The sequence below is a fragment of the Embiotoca jacksoni genome, unplaced genomic scaffold (assembly GCF_022577435.1).
Source record: "Embiotoca jacksoni isolate LCO1_2020_lvr unplaced genomic scaffold, fEmbJac1.0.p SCAF_1, whole genome shotgun sequence".
Classification (NCBI taxonomy): Eukaryota; Metazoa; Chordata; class Actinopteri; family Embiotocidae; genus Embiotoca; species Embiotoca jacksoni.
Window position 1 is genome coordinate 9,274,242 of NW_027185229.1, and position 15,539 is coordinate 9,289,780.

General features: G+C 42.6%; 2 protein-coding genes across 2 annotated transcripts; one reads left to right on the forward strand and one right to left on the reverse strand.

Moving 5' to 3' along the window:
* Positions 1–65: 65 nt before the first annotated feature.
* Positions 66–2,786, reverse strand: LOC138199472 (protein LSM14 homolog B-like). The gene is made up of 8 exons (XM_069151583.1): positions 2,522–2,786; positions 2,238–2,401; positions 1,986–2,112; positions 1,708–1,896; positions 1,520–1,597; positions 1,104–1,244; positions 828–996; positions 66–692 (listed from the first exon to the last, which is right to left on the reverse strand). The coding sequence occupies exons 1-8, from the start codon at positions 2,646–2,648 to the stop codon at positions 536–538; spliced, it is 1,152 nt and encodes a 383-aa protein (XP_069007684.1). The 5' UTR covers positions 2,649–2,786; the 3' UTR covers positions 66–535.
* A 1,602-nt stretch (positions 2,787–4,388) lies between these two features.
* LOC138200628 (transcription initiation factor TFIID subunit 4-like) lies at positions 4,389–15,260 on the forward strand. Its single transcript, XM_069153521.1, has 15 exons — positions 4,389–5,359; positions 5,769–5,950; positions 6,258–6,377; positions 8,299–8,388; positions 8,512–8,634; positions 8,783–8,872; positions 9,718–9,951; positions 10,763–10,904; positions 11,025–11,127; positions 11,388–11,557; positions 11,648–11,778; positions 12,005–12,130; positions 13,142–13,198; positions 13,337–13,459; positions 15,074–15,260. Exons 1-15 carry the CDS (start codon positions 4,609–4,611, stop codon positions 15,236–15,238), a joined length of 2,607 nt encoding a protein of 868 aa, XP_069009622.1. The 5' UTR covers positions 4,389–4,608; the 3' UTR covers positions 15,239–15,260.
* The last annotated feature ends 279 nt before the right edge of the window (positions 15,261–15,539 follow it).

The window sequence follows — 15,539 nt, forward strand, 5'->3', positions numbered from 1 at the left end:
TATCAAGTTTCCCAGTGAGAATTTACAATGCCAGAGAGAAAAGCCATTCTGTTTTTCACGTTATTTAATAGCAACTGTTACTCATTTCTCCACAGTTTTCATTTTACGTGTAGGGGGAACCAAAACAAAAAAATACAGCTGTCAGTCCAATCATTTTTTTAGAAGATGGTCTTCCAAGACCAATAGAGTTAAATTTGGACAGTCAAGTTGACAATTTAATACACTCACACATTTAGAAAAACAAAAACTAAATGGCTAAGCATGCCTGCTGGTCTGTTCATAAGACAAAATCCACATTGCATGCTTCCAAACTAACAACCAATTATTACATTAGCACAGCTGCTGGATTAAAAAGAAATTGCTTTCCCCATTTTATATCAGGATCCAAAGTACAACATCCCCTAAATGCATATTTAAGATGAAGAAAAAAAAATTGCTTTAAGTGTTTCAAAAAGGGGTGAATTTAGGAAGGTACTTTTTAAATAAGTAGAAAACTATGGTATTTACAGGTAATGTTAACAAAAAGAAAAAGCCTTCACACTCTCCCGCTACCAATTTTTGGGAGGATTCGCTGCTCAGCAGTGCTCTGCCCTTTGCGTCGACGTCCCCTGAATCCTCTACCTCTCAGGAAGCGACCAGGAACTCCAAATGTTTCCATGTTCAACTTTTTCTCCTCTGCCCAGGTAGTTCTCCTGAGGGGACAGGAGAAAAAAAAAAAAACACAACAAAAAACAAAAAACAAAAACAGACAACAAAGTAAAAGATACTGTTGAGCTTGACAAAACTGAAGTTTGACAAACACAAATAGCAAAGGTCACCATAAACACCTGGGCTTAAGGTCAGAGGAGATGTTGTCAAAGAAGCACTTGGCTTTGTCATAGTACTTTTCTCCAAGAGCTTCCTCCTCTTCCTCCTCCTCCTCTTCCTCCTCCTCATCAACCTCATCATCCTCATCATCCTCATCATCCTCCTCCCAAAGCTCCACTTTCTCAACTGCTGCAATTATCAGGACAAAAACAAACATCCTGTATATATGCACACCTCACAGTTAATATTGTGGCCAAGGGAATTTAACTGAGACGTGGCCTTTGAAAAGAGCATACCTACTACCTCCTTTGTAAGATCATCCTTAAACTGAGCATTTGCTGTTTCGAAATCAAAATCTGACTCAAACTCCAAAGTTGTAGCCTTTGAGTCTTTCACAAGAAGTTGGCCTCTACTTCTGTTCCTGGACCTGCGACTGCCTGCAAACAAGCACAAAAATAAAAAATAAAAAAAAAAAATAAAAAAAATTGAAAAGGTGACTAACCAAACTGGTTTGGTAACCATTTAGAGCAGCTTTATCTAGTCTTGGATATTATGTTCCACCAACCATCGCTCAGACAAATAGCAAAATTTGTTTACTTTGATAAAAATCACTTCTGCCTTCCTCAGATGTTTGTCAGCTGAAACAATCAAGACAAATCACATTGTCCTCTTCCATCAGTAAGAATTAGCTGCTAATGTGCATTTTTGATACCTTGCTTTTGCCTTTGCTTCTGCTTCTCTGCACCTTGTCCTTGAATCTTAGCTGCACTTGGCTGAGATGGTGCCCGGCCTAAACACAAGTTAAATGTCAAAACGCCGTTTCTTATTTGGATGGGAATGAAAGCAATAAATTAAATAATTGAGGGATTTCTCCCCAACAGCCACGGTAAGTGTGCTTACTGGTGGGGACATTCTCCTTCTGAACCAGGGAACCATCCTGACTGGAGCTCTGGGTTGGACAAACAAGCTTTCTGGTCTGTGGCTGGGTTGAAGTCCTTCCTTTTCTCTGTGCATCGCTGGCCAAAGGCGCAGTCTGGACAGCCTGTTCGACCATTGGGGCTCTTCTGGCTGGGCCGTGAGGTCCTGGTCCTGAGGGAACAGGAACAAAAGATGGTGTCGCTGCAGGTATTAAAAAAACAACAAGAAATGGTACATGTCCAAGAGATCATTATCTGTACCCAGGCCCAGGGCTGCATTGTACTGCTGGTTGAGTAGGGAACTAGCAGCCAGCTGGCTGTAGGTGGGCATCATATCTCTGTATGGACTCCAGCGTGGGTGATACACAGATGAGCTGCCAATGGATGACTAAAAAAAATCACAATAATAAGGAAAAAGAAACTTGTTCTGTCACCACTGTAGAGTTTGACTTTCAATTTCAATCACAGTGTGAAATTTAGATTAAGTCAACCAAATCTCCTAGACCAACATACCTGAACTATAGCTGGGTCACGAGGCAGTCCGTGGTGCGGTTTTGGAGGTTCACACACAGTAATATCTTTGATGTCACTTCCTCTGAAGATGATGTATTCATAAATTTCATTTTTGGGTGGCACTGGTCTATCTGTGTGCCGGTCCTCTGTCCCATAAGATTTAACTGGCGGATAGTTGAAAAAAAAAAAGTTAACCATCAACAACCAAAATTTAAGGCAGAGATTTTTTGTTAAAGTTAGACAGGCTTTCCCTATCAGCCACATTCTACAAAGTTTTAACCTACCTTTAGCTAAAGCAACCGTGGACCTGTCTGTGTCCACAGAAGACAGTATTCCCTCATAACGAATCTGTGCCCTGGATATCAAACTTATTTTACTGCCAATATAAGGGGTTCCTCCTGCAGCACTCATGCTTGCAGTAAAAAAAAAAGACGTTTTCAAAATGAAAGACTGCAGCGAAATTTCAAAGTAGCTATTACAGCACGACACTCAGACATGAACTAATCAGTGTGCTCAATTGTAGGCACCTGTGCGCTTTATAAGACCCGCAGAGACGCAGATTTTCGCAGCTGGCCGGGTAACCAGCGCGTAGCACAGGGTTCGTTTCTTTGGTCAGCCGGCGCACACCGTTAGAGACAAAAGAACATTGCGGCGCCTGCAGCCAGGGTAAATCGGTCACGTGTAAAACACCCCGCCCGGACAGGCAAGTGGCAGGCTATTAACCAGAAAGTGGTTAATTTGGTTCAACAAAATGACTATTATTTTTAATCCCTTGACTTCACAAATATGAGCTTTTATGGCTTACTTCCATAAACGGACTAACAATGCCTATGGAATACAGGTGGATTGTGTCCAAATAGAATTCAGCGAAGAAGAAAAATAAGATACAGACTTTATTAATCCTGCAATGAGCATTATTTTCGCTACAGCAGCATATACAGGTACAGGGCAAAGCAATACAAATGACTAAACTAAACTAAACTATCAGGCTGTAGATTGTTTCATCCAATAGGCTAAATCAAATTTAATCATGGGTATTTATTAAAAATTAATGAAAAGAAAATTGGACGTTAACTACTATGCAAACTGGGGATTTGAAAATGGACATTTATGTTTGAGTTATTTTATTTTACGTTTTAGGAGATTAACATTTTTATTCTCACAATTCCTCGACTTTGGTATGCAATTTCAATATTTAGGCTATTTATTTTACTTTGTCAGCTTTCCCTTTCTTTTTTTTTAACAATTGGGACTTTATCAATTTGAGTAGTGTTATAATTGTCTGCAATTTCTTTTATTTTTTATTTTGTGGCCATAATTTAATACAAACGTGCAGACTTCTTTGCAGATGTTTCATTGCTTTTCAAATAGATCGGGATATTTGCTTGTCGACTCTGTCCAGGCTATTATAGGGATACCTGATTGCACAATTTTAACTTGAATAAAACACTTTTTCCAGTGCATGTGTGGTGTTAATCACACGATATATCCCATGACTGGTCGACAGTTCATTTCCTCTCTATACGTGAGGGTGGGGCGCCCTTTAAAGCCTCTTTACAACAGCAACTTCACTCGGCTGTAACACTGCAGCCATCTTGCACAGCGCACGGAACGTGAATAAACTCCGAAATTTGTTTTGTTATCTTGGAGCAAACCGAGTTATTATTCCACCAAAAGTCACAAGGTGAAATTCTGAAACGGAGCAGCCGTCGTGTCGGCGTGCACACGCCGGCGGAGAGCTAATATTTGATGAAAACATATTGTCCGCTGTGCGATGTTGTTCCGTCTCACGCGTCCCCAGGAATGACAGCTGGGGCCATTGGTACCGCCTTTTAGGATGCGGACCAGCCAATCACAGCTCGCAGAAATCTTCGGTCGGAGCTGTTTCGCTGTTGTGCGCACGCGCGTTTCAGTCGGTAAGTCCCATACTTTTCACAAGCTCGCAGGAGTGCGAAGATGGCGGTCGGCTCCGGTATGCTGGATGAGTTCTTTTTACACACAGGGGTGAATAAAGCGGTAGTTTGTCATCCTGTCCGGTCCGTAGAGTCACACCTGTCGTTTCTGTGTCACAACAACCACTGGGGTAGGCGCGAGGCAGCCGGTAATTACACGGCTATAGTTCCGGGACAAGGGGGTAGCTCGAGCTAATGTCCAGCTGGGACTTGGTCAAGACGATTGCTAAAGCAGGTAACTACTAATGTTGTTTTCCTCTTTGTCTCTCCGAGTATACACGAACAACAAGCGCCGGAGCTGACAGAGAAAAGCAGTAGATGTGCCATAGTTTTGCCCCCATCACATTCAAGATTGTTTGTGCTCCTTGGTTAACAAGTTGAAGTGCAGGGGGTCTCTACGAGCTCCCTATGGTTCCGCTATGGACGCATCGACGACCAGCACGGACCCCACCGCGGGACACGACCCCGACAAAACACTTGTTGGTAGCAGCGGTGTAACTTTTCTCCCTAATCACCGGGGGAAAGTAGGCTCATACTCAGTGCCCACTTTCAATGGGAGCCAAACTATGAACTCTTACAATTCAGGAAGCGCTGCCCCTCTCGGGGGGACGACAGTGACGAGTAGCGCTGCGGTGTCGGACGCGGCTGTCAGAAGTGGACCGGTCCTGTCTAAAGGGCTGACCGGGGCGACAATGCCCCCGTCGTCAAACAGCGTGATTCAGACGCCGCTCGTGAACTCTCAGAGTACGGTGGCTTCAGTTCAGGCTGTGAGCCAGTCAGCGGGATCCACTGTGACACTCATCAGGCCGCCCACGCAAACCGGGGGGTCTGGTACGACTTTGAATGGGAACAATACTGTAAACCCCGCTGTGGCCACGCATCCAACAGGTCAGACAGGTATCTGCATACAAGCTCCGCATGTAAACAATAGCCAGCCGTCCAACTCTGTGTCAGTCAGCGCAGGGTCACACATCATCAAGGCAGAGCCACCCACAACAATTATACAGCCAGCCCCGCAGCCTGCTGGCACTCCCGGTGCCGTCAGTGCTCTCCGGACCCCTGCGACGGTAGCTGGCGGGAACCGAGCCCTGCTGCCTCAGATGTTGGCCCCAAGGCTCCCTCAGACCGCCCCGGGACAGCCCAGTATACACAACATCCAACTCCCCCCGGGTGAGTGAAGTCAAAACTTTTAATGTGCAGAGGCCCACAGTTGATTTCATTACCTAATCTGATTTAATTTCCAGTTGCATCTTGGATCATTTTGCAGAAATACATCTTGATAGAATTGTGTATCTTTAGAAAGTGTGAGTCCCCTTAGACTCACTCTGAGAAGCACACCCAAATCTTCAAACTGAAACCACTTGCTTATTATTATTTAAAGGGGCTTCTTTGTGAAATGTTGCACATTTCATGTTGATCATGCTTATTGTGACTCAGATGTGTGCTGCATTTATTTTGAAAAACATGGGTTTTGCTGCCGTTTCTTCCTTGCACTTTAATTTGGTAGCATTATTTTTAAGCTGTCTCTTACAGGAAAGTTATATTTGAGCTGCCTCATGTATTTTCCGACTTGCTTCAGGGATGATGCTTGTGCGTAGTGAGAGTGGACAGCTGCTGATGATCCCACAGCAGGCTCTGGCCCAGATGCAGGCCCAGGCGCAGGCCCAGGCCCAGGCCCAGGCGCAGGCGCAGGCCCAGGCCCAAGTGCAGGGAGGCATGGCCCCTCGGGCTGCCACACCAACAAATGTGCCTCCGGGCCAGGTAAGATCTGCACTTTGACGAGGAAGAGCTTCATATCGGCTCCTGTATTAAAGGCCATGTCCAGCCTGCTTACAGCTCAGAGAAGGCACCTGTTCAGCAGAATATTAGATTGTATTACTTATGTGTAGGTGTATGGAAAACGGCATAAACATGCTGCTTGTTGTATATTTGTGTGGTATATTATTAGTCCTAATTTATACAGAATTGTAAAACCCATTTATTAATGCATTTGGACATAGTAGATATGTTTTCTGGTGAAATTAAAATGAGTGCTGGTCATCATGTTTTTCTTTGTGCCACCTCTCAGGCTCCTGGAAGCAGCATCAACAGCAGACAGGTGGCTACCAGCACCATCATCCGACAGGGCTGTGCAGCCGCAACGTCTCTCACTGCGACCACCAATCTTCAGAGACCTCCTGTCTTTCAGGTCTGTTGGTGTCAAAGCATTTCTCTTAATGTTCATTTATTTTCTTTGACACAAGCTGCAGATGCACACATCCCTGGAGTATGATGTTGCCAGACACTTTGGCCCCACAATAAAAACTTTCCATTTTTGAGCTGACGGTTCACAAACCACTGTATACTACTGTTGACTAAATGCCACTGTTTGAATTAGAAAATTATTCTATTATGATTATGTGGCAAAGTGACACCAGAAGCATTTTATGAGTGAATTTTCCACAATGATAAACATGTAAACTCTCATTCTCTAGAAGATGTGTCATTGGGTCATACTAGTGCAAATACATGTTTTTCATTTGCATGTGTGCTTTTTTATAAAGTAGAGATAAAACATTGACTTAAATAAATTATACTCAAGAAATAAATTCTATTAATGCCAGCAGCAAGAGGGATCAGGAGGTAGTGGATTCCAGACAAAATGTATCATGCCATTTATTAGGTGCAAACAATTAGAACTCAAGATACAAGTAGTTCGGCTTCTGTAAAAGTGAACGTGTGTACTTTTATACATTTTTATGGAAATGTATGCTCAAAGCCTACTGCATATATATTTTGTTTAATTACTGAAGCACAAACTAGACCTTTTGATAGAGGAGGTAAAAACAGGAGTTGTTACTCTTTAATATGGCATTTATGGTTCAAATTGTGAAGGATTTTTCTTCACAGTTTGAACCATTTCATTTGGATTTCAATCGTAAAGCATTTGAAATCGAGATCAAATTCACTTCAGGTGAACATGAAGCTACATATGTGGCACTTATTCAGTATATTCTCTGCACAATTACTTGTCTTGTTTTGTTGTTTAAAGAAATTAATTAAATAATTGGATTTCTATCATCGTATAGCTTTAACATTGATTCAATTCAATTTCAATCACAACATAGGTTATTTCATGGCACTTAACACATTAAAGTCCTTACAGCAAGACTTTACAATATTATACAGAGAAACCCAACAATTCAACAATTCCCACATAAGCAAAAACTCCTCTTTAAGGGAGAAAAACCTCCAACAGAGGGAAGAAAAACTCCCTCTTAACAGGATAGAAACCTCCGACAGAACCAGGCTCAGAGGTGGGCGGCCATCTGCCTCGACTGATTGGGGTGAGAGGAGAGAGAGAAAAGGACAGCATAGAGATATAAGAGAAGAACTGTTGATGGAGACGACAAGCGCAGGACAGAGACATGCAGCTCCATGACGGGACATCTGCAAAAGAAAGAACAGAAACTACACGAGCGAAGGAACTGAACGGAGACAACAGATAATAAGAAGAAACTATGGGAGAGAAAAAGATGGTGAGGTATGAGTCAGTTAAAGAGTAGGAGGAAAGAAAAGAAGCTCAGCATGTAACGAGGTCCCCCAGCAGCGTCGGCCTATAACAGCATAACTAAGGGTTGGTTCAGGTCTACCCGAGCCAGCCCTCACCAATTGATGAGTTGGCTTTTCTATGCATGTGTCTTTATATGGGACTGTGTCCAGCCAACAGAGATGTTGCTGACTAAAGCAGCGTTCAGATTGAGGTGGTCGTGCATGTCATTGGGACAATTGTCTAATGTGGATTTTATACAATCTAATAAATTATATGTTGTACACGCACAGAAACATGTGCACAGGTTTTAGATAAAACTAATAAAGAATTTGAAGTACCACAGGTGCAGACGTTTTTCCTCATATCGTAACACCAGCAGATAAATTGTTCCTTTTTGAGGAGGAGCACCCAACTGACATTCTGCATGAATTCTGCACCTGTTTCCTCTTATAAAACTAGAGTTTGTTTGATGTGCTTGAGCAAATTTGAAACCGCTCACAACCCACACTGGTTTTTTTTTTAAACGGTTCAGCGATTGAAATAACATTTTTGTGATGGTGATATCATATCTTACCAGAGCTCAATTGGGGCTGCAGCACCAGGAATGACCCCAAGGACCGTCAGCCAAACAGCTGGGACCACTGTTACCTCAATAACAGTGAGCAAAGTGAGTTGTGCGAAACCCAAAGGATCTGATGGAGCTGGGCAGCTGCATGCTGCGATGTATAACATGGTTAGTCACAAATAAGACTAATTTATTAATAATTCTGATGTTTTGTGTTCCTGGCAGGAGACAATGGAGAATGTGAAGAAATGTAAGAACTTCTTGTCGACGTTGATCAAGCTGGCATCCAGCGGGAAGCAATCCACAGAGACTGCAGCCAGTGTGAGAGAGCTGGTCAAGGACCTGCTGGTGAGTGAGCCTTACAAATACACTGTTTATGACAGGAAGTCAACATGTCATGTTTTTAACATTTCCCGGGAACATTAACATTTCAGTTGTAAACCTGTCACCGTGAATAAGACATATCTCACTCCCAGGGCTTTATGTGTTTAATTAGGAGGGCAAACTGGAAGCTGAAGAATTCACCAGCAGATTGTACAAAGAGCTCAACTCTTCACCCCAACCTTACCTTGTGCCTTTCCTCAAGGTAAAAAAAAAAACCTGCTTTCACTTTCAGCAAAGAACATTATAATATATGGTTTATAGGCATTTGATGTTAACTTTAAGGCTACATCGACACGAAGATTTTTAACATGAAAACGATCTCCATCAGCATCAGTGTTTTACCACCGTTTTAGAACTACTCTATGTCCATACTAACCCACCTGTAAACACATTTCATATGATCTACACATGATCATGATTTACTTACACTGGGCATGCCACCCAAAATTGGTGATACACAGCAGTTGTTGACCTGCAGAGTTGGTTTGCAGAGTTAGCTTTAGGCAGGGCAGGTCACAGAATCTGATCATACAGAGCAACACTGGCGCTCCATGTCGGACTGATAACGCTGACACGACATTTGCTGCAAATGGCTTGAATAATAATTTGCCTCCTATGCTTAATGGCCAGGATTTAACTGCACAACAGTTGTTAGCACAGACAACAAGGTCAGTCTGGAGTTTGTTTTTAATGTTGAATTTAGCCCTGGTAGTCAAGCTGTAGTTTGTTTTCTTCTGGAAAAGGGTCATGTGACAAAAGAGGGTGTAGGACACATCATGACTGATAATACCTGTGGCTGTCTCCATCATTGTTGATCACGGTCTTCATATTTGCCCCTCTGAACCTAAAAGCAATGCTCGACTTTCAAACTAAAACAGGGTCGGCAACATTTTTAAAAGTCACAGTTTTGGGGGGTTAAATTTGGGGAGTGGTTTAGACATGAGGCGTAAACATAGCAAAAGTTGTCTGTTTTAAATGAGAATGTATCAGTGTGGATGTAGCCCAAATTCATTTATGTCATGTTTGCCCACTGCCTGTATTTTTCAGAGAAGCCTCCCAGCCTTGAGGCAGCTCACCCCAGACTCGGCAGCTTTCATTCAGCAGAGTCAGCTCCCCCAGCCAGCCTCAGGTTCAGCCTCCTCCACCTCACCCACCACCACCACAACCACCCCCACCACCACCACAGTGGTCCTGGGTAGCCCGGCCCCTCGCCTCACTGCTCCAGTGAGTCGGCCCCAGCTCCAGCCAGGCGTTACCAAACCTGGCCAAACACCGTCAATGGTAACTGATATGAAATCAGATGTCAGCTTAACTAAAATCTAAAACTTTGACTTGGATTTACAGATGTGGTCAATTGTGTTGGTACCGCTGCACCTCATTGAAACAATGCTTCATTCTTCCTGAACAATTCTGAAATGAACAGCTCTTGTCATGGCATAAATTAAAACAAAGAAGCTTTGAGCAGAGCTGCATTCTTGTAAAGATCTATTTCGATAGCCTGGATGAAGTTACTGATATCACTTAAATGAGGGATCACTGAGAGGATTGTAGGGATATTTCAAACAGACTGTTGTCAGTTGTTAGATCCATCTGTTGTTCGACCAATTTAACAAGACAAGATACAGAAAAAGGAGATGAGGAAGAAGGACATGCATGATGTTCCTGTGACCAGGAAGGTTCAATGTGACCATAACCAAACTTTCTGGACTTGGTTACAGTCCTGTTCTGTCATGTATTCAACTGAGCAACGGTGGAAAGAAGTAAATGATTACAGTGGATGTTTCAAAAGGGTGTGCCGCAAAATATCAGGTTAAGGGTTCCAGTATTTTTGACCATGCAATTTTCATTTGTTCTGTTATTTAAAATAACATGTTGCATCAAAAATGTCAACTGCTCAGTTGAATATGGAATAGAAAAGGGTGGTTTAATTACTTTTGGTTGGGTTTTTTTTAAGTGGAAGAGATAAATCAGAATCAAGCTTTATTTACCAGTTACATGTACAAGGAATTGAAATGAAAACTGGAAATGAAATGAAATACAATATATTCTAGGAATAAACACATAACCTCAGTGTTAAATGTCACCCTCACAGGTTCTCCAGCTTCAGCAGCAAAGAGCAATGTTGAGACCTCAAGTAACCTTACCGACAACCCCCGTGATGGCCCTCAGGAATCAGGCCCCTGGTCGCATCATGCTGGGACAGCAACAGGTGCAGCTTAAGGAGCTCCAGCCAGGTGAGGATGTCATTCTAACAACACTCCTGTCTGTGCATCTGCATGTGTGCGGGTCTCATTGGGCTAGCAACAGCATTTCTTTTGTGAATTGAGGTTGTTCATCGATTTTGTGTCTGCCAGTTCCCCTGAGGCCGGAGGTGTCACCTGTTTCCAAACAAGTCTCTGCTACAGGCTTGACCCCGGTTCAAAAGAACAAGCTGAAAGAGGCCGCCGGCACTTTCAAGTCAGTAGCGTTCAAATCAGTTCCACTGTTAATGGTATTTGTGATCGTAGTATCACTTGTTGAAATGAGCTGTCCTGGCAACATTAACATTAATGTCAGTTTCAACATGGTTTTGGTGCTTCAAAGACTTTCAGTAGCTATCAAATATAGTGTGATAAAAATATAACACAGTAAATAGTCTTTCCAAGTTTCACGACTACATGTGACATTTCATCATCAGTCTAATGGATGGATTTTTCCTTGCTTCATCATACTGACAGAGATGATGACGACATCAACGATGTGGCCTCCATGGCTGGAGTGAACCTGACAGAGGAAAGTGCTAATATCCTAGCCACTAATTCTGGACTAGTGGGAGCGGTGACACATTCCTGTAAAGATGAGGCTTTTCTGTCCTGCGCCATGCTGCAGAGGATAATGCTAGAGATTGGTGAGAAACTGACATTATTATTCACCATATAAAATCAAGGCATTGATCAATCACTTATAGCCCTAATGTGTCGTGGTGTTTCTGCTGCAGGTAAGAGGCATGGTGTGAAAGACCTGGGTGCAGAGGTGGTGAACTTTGTCTCCCATGCTACTCAGCAGCGACTTCAGAATCTGCTTGAAAAAGTCTCCCAAGTAGCCCAACAGAAAAACATCTATATGAAGGTTTGTTAACGGACATGACACAGACAGAGTCGCACTAGTACACTGTTTTTTTTTTTCCCAAGGAGTTAGATTAAGTATTACCCAGATCCTCCCAGACTAATAAAAATGTCTCTTCGGAGCAAATGAAAGGTGCATATCACAAGGTCTCTCCTGCACTGGCTCATTTTGAAAAAAAGTATTCTGGTTCTTTCTAAGATAACATTGTAACACCGCTGTCTGTTGGCAGGAGGATGACAACTACGAGCAGAGCAGTGATGTTCGTTCTCAGCTGAAGTTCTTTGAGCAGCTGGACCAGTTAGAGAAACAGCAAAAGGAGGAACAGGAGAGAGAGATCCTCCTGAAGGCAGCTAAGGTACAGCGTCCCGCACACACATCAAGATAATGTATCCACAGGCTATCGTTAACATTACTTAAAATTGTTATTGTATGAAAAAGTTGAGTAGTGGCTCTATGTTAGGTGAGTAAAATCAGTAAATTCATACTGTGCTGCGTTCAGATTGTCCACTTGTCCACTATATGTGCACACTGCTTAGTGGACAAGTGGACAATCTGAACGCAGCCCTTTGTCTAATTAAGTGTGAATAAGTCGTTTTATATAAGACTGAGGAGTTTTGACGTTTGCAGAAATACTTCAAAAGATAAAATATGGTTTGAGAAATTGAAACCACAGCTCATGCAACGCTGCCAACTCAGCAACTTTGTCGCTAAATTTAGCGATTTCTGAAACGCCTTTAAAAGACTTAAAAACATATTTTTTTAAAAAACAACTTTTTCGACATACTGTAGCTACTAGCCCAAATCACACCACAGCTTTTGTCTTTAAATTATGTGTATATTGATTTCATTTGATGATGTGGCTGCTTGATAATCAGAATCAGCTGCTATGTTAATTAGCATATGCCATCATCTTGCAATATTTAGCGACTTTTCGAGCAGTCTTTAGCTACTGTACACTGAAAGTGGTTGGCAACATTGAGCTCATGTAACCATCAAAACATGCACTTTCTTGCCTTCTTGTATCAGAAGGTACGTTTAGGTCGATCTTTTAGGTTTTAAACAGTTTTTTTATAATGATAAAGTTTTAGTATTTCAACGCTAACTTTTGGCCTCCATTTGCAAATATTGATGGATATGGGACCATTCGGGCGACTTCAGGCAACATGTAGTTGGTCTAGAATCTGCTTTCCAAACGAGAAAAGTTTTCCATGTGATTGTAAATTTGAGATATCTATATCAAATTGAGATAAATCATTTAAAAATACTTGCAAATTTTAGAGTGTCTACTCTTACACAACCTGGGCTTTGGTTTCTGTTCTGCCTGCATCACTTATGAATTATTTGTGTCTCGTTTGTGGCCCTGCAGTCTCGAGCTCGGCAAGAAGATCCTGAGCAGCTTCGCCTGAAGCAGAAAGCAAAAGAGGTAAGATGAGAGGAGGACGGTTCTCAAGACTGTTTTTGTAAATTTACACACTGTATGCTTGATTTCCATGTTGACGCGTGTGTGTGTGTGTGTGTGTGTGTGTGTGTGTGTGTGTGTGTGTGTGTGTGTGTTGTCCAGATGCAACAGCAGGAGTTGGCACAGATGAGACAAAGGGAGGCTAACTTGACAGCTCTGGCAGCTATCGGCCCCCGGAAGAAGAGGAAGAATCTGGACTCTCCATCATCCTCTGCTTCAGCTGAGGTAACATTCAAGACAGTAAATCCCCCCTGTACTTTTTCTTAGCCTATGCTCTTAGTGTATGTAAACCTGTCAACATATTATTTACCTTTGCTCATCTGATACTCTCCTTATAAACAACCATGGTAATTTTCACCATGTGGAGAGCTGTTGTTTGCATTACTTAGTCAGCAAGAGCAGTAATTGCTACTGTGGCTGAACAGAGAGAGTATCAAGAGCCACTTGGCTCACATAAGACACCAAAGCTATGTTGAGAGGTTAGATGACCCACAGCCTTGCATAAAGGCATATAGAACTTAGCTGTTGTGTTACTTCATGTTAGAATGACACTAACGGCACTAATATCAGATGGGAAACCTGTTTTCTTATCCGTATGAAATGTTGGTTACAAAGAAATAGATCATGTTAAGACTAACAGACAGTTCTTCTCCCCTGTGACTGTATCAGCCAGACAGATTTGATTTGGTGACAAGCATAGAATGCAAATAAACGTGGATGTAGCTTCCAGGTCTGAAAAGTGAGGCCAATCAGTGCCTTAAACTGCAGTACCAACGAGGGCTGTTAGGGGTTGGTTTCAAAATGGCTCCATAGAAGCTCACAAACCAGTGGGTGACATCATGGTTACTGACAGCCCACACTACCCTGAAACCTGCTTACAGTCCTCTTTGCAGCACTAACAAAATAATAGAATGAAACCTCTGGTTAGTTCCAGCAGAGCTCTCCACTCAGATGGCTCTTATTATCACAGATCACATTTTAATTGGTTGTCAGTCACATTCACTTGCAATGCAATGACAGTCATCATAATCTCTCATATACCATTACTACCGATCCACACAGTTGCTGGTTATACTTGGTGTTTCCTGCAGTGGGTTTTACTTTAAAACAACATCTACTCTCTGACCTGACCCTTTAAAGGTAGAAAATAGTTCCAGCAACTTCTACTAAGGGAAAGTTCCGCATTACATCCTATTATGTTTCCACTTGCACTTATTGCTGTTCAGGTTGTTATGACCTGAGGTCCATCCCATCATGGCACCTTTGGGCAGATAACAAATCTAGAAAAAAAAACCTAAAACAAATAAACTGTAGCTCATACCTACAGGTTTACTTGAAAGTTTTCTATTCATTTAAACCAGTGGTTGTTTTTCAGACCTTTGTCTATCTCTTTTTGCTATTTTAACTCCATTACTGCAACAATTTTAACTATTATCCACTACTTTGGATTTTCAGATGTCACCACTGATTCCGCACATCAAACGAGAAATATCTATTTCTTTATATTAGTTGAGCTTCTCCAAAGTCTTTCCATGATCTCCCCTCTTTGGGGGTCACTGATGATAAGCGTAATCTGCTTGTTTTTGGACTCAGGAGGAACATGCAAACTCTGTTCAGGAGGGCGCAGGACATATGGTGCTTTCACACAGAGCACATATGCAGCCACTGTGCTGCTCCATACTGCTCAACAGTATTCATCTAGTTGTAGGACATTAAAAAAATATGTGAGTCAAGGCGCACACATGCATGAAGTTATAGGACTCATAGGACCGTTCACAAATAACATGTCACGTGAGCCACTCAGCACTCTCCCCTCTGTTTGTCCTTCTTATCTCTCAGGGATCAGGAACAGGTCCCTCTCTGTCTGGTGGTCCTGGTTCATCAGGCTCCAGACCAACAAGGCAGCGCATCACACGTGTCAATCTCAGGGACCTGCTCTTCTGTTTGGAGAACGAAAGATTCACCAGTCGTTCCCATTTTCTTTACAAGGGCTTTCTCAAATAGGCTCGATTTCACAGAGGAGAGGAGGGGGGTGGGGGTGGGGGCGGGGTGTGGGGGTGGGGGGTATGAAGTGTGTGGCGAGACCGACCGCTCCCACCACAGAGAGAGACTCTTAGAAGTGAAGAGGAGGAGAACAGCGACTTGGCACATTTGAAGGTTTTTCTGATGCACCTGATAACCTGAAATACAATAGTAGCCATATTGGATGGCCTCTCTACCTCCCTCCTCTAATAATGCCTTTTTTTGTTTTCAATGCCCCTTTGTTTACCTTGTATAACCTCTTTTTCAAGGCAGTGCAAAATTC

Excerpts from the sequence above, each read along its gene's own strand:
- LOC138199472 (XM_069151583.1), bottom strand. The coding sequence starts at position 2,648 with ATGAGTGCTGCAGGAGGAACCCCTTATATTGGCAGTAAAATAAGTTTG. Across the intron at positions 2,113-2,237 it reads GTGACCCAGCTATAGTTCAG|TCATCCATTGGCAGCTCATC; the intron begins GTATGTTGGTCT and ends GATTTTTTTTAG. Across the intron at positions 693-827 it reads TCCTCTGACCTTAAGCCCAG|GAGAACTACCTGGGCAGAGG; the intron begins GTGTTTATGGTG and ends CTGTCCCCTCAG.
- LOC138200628 (XM_069153521.1), top strand. The coding sequence starts at position 4,609 with ATGGACGCATCGACGACCAGCACGGACCCCACCGCGGGACACGACCCC. Across the intron at positions 5,951-6,257 it reads CAAATGTGCCTCCGGGCCAG|GCTCCTGGAAGCAGCATCAA; the intron begins GTAAGATCTGCA and ends GCCACCTCTCAG. Across the intron at positions 13,460-15,073 it reads CATCCTCTGCTTCAGCTGAG|GGATCAGGAACAGGTCCCTC; the intron begins GTAACATTCAAG and ends CTTATCTCTCAG.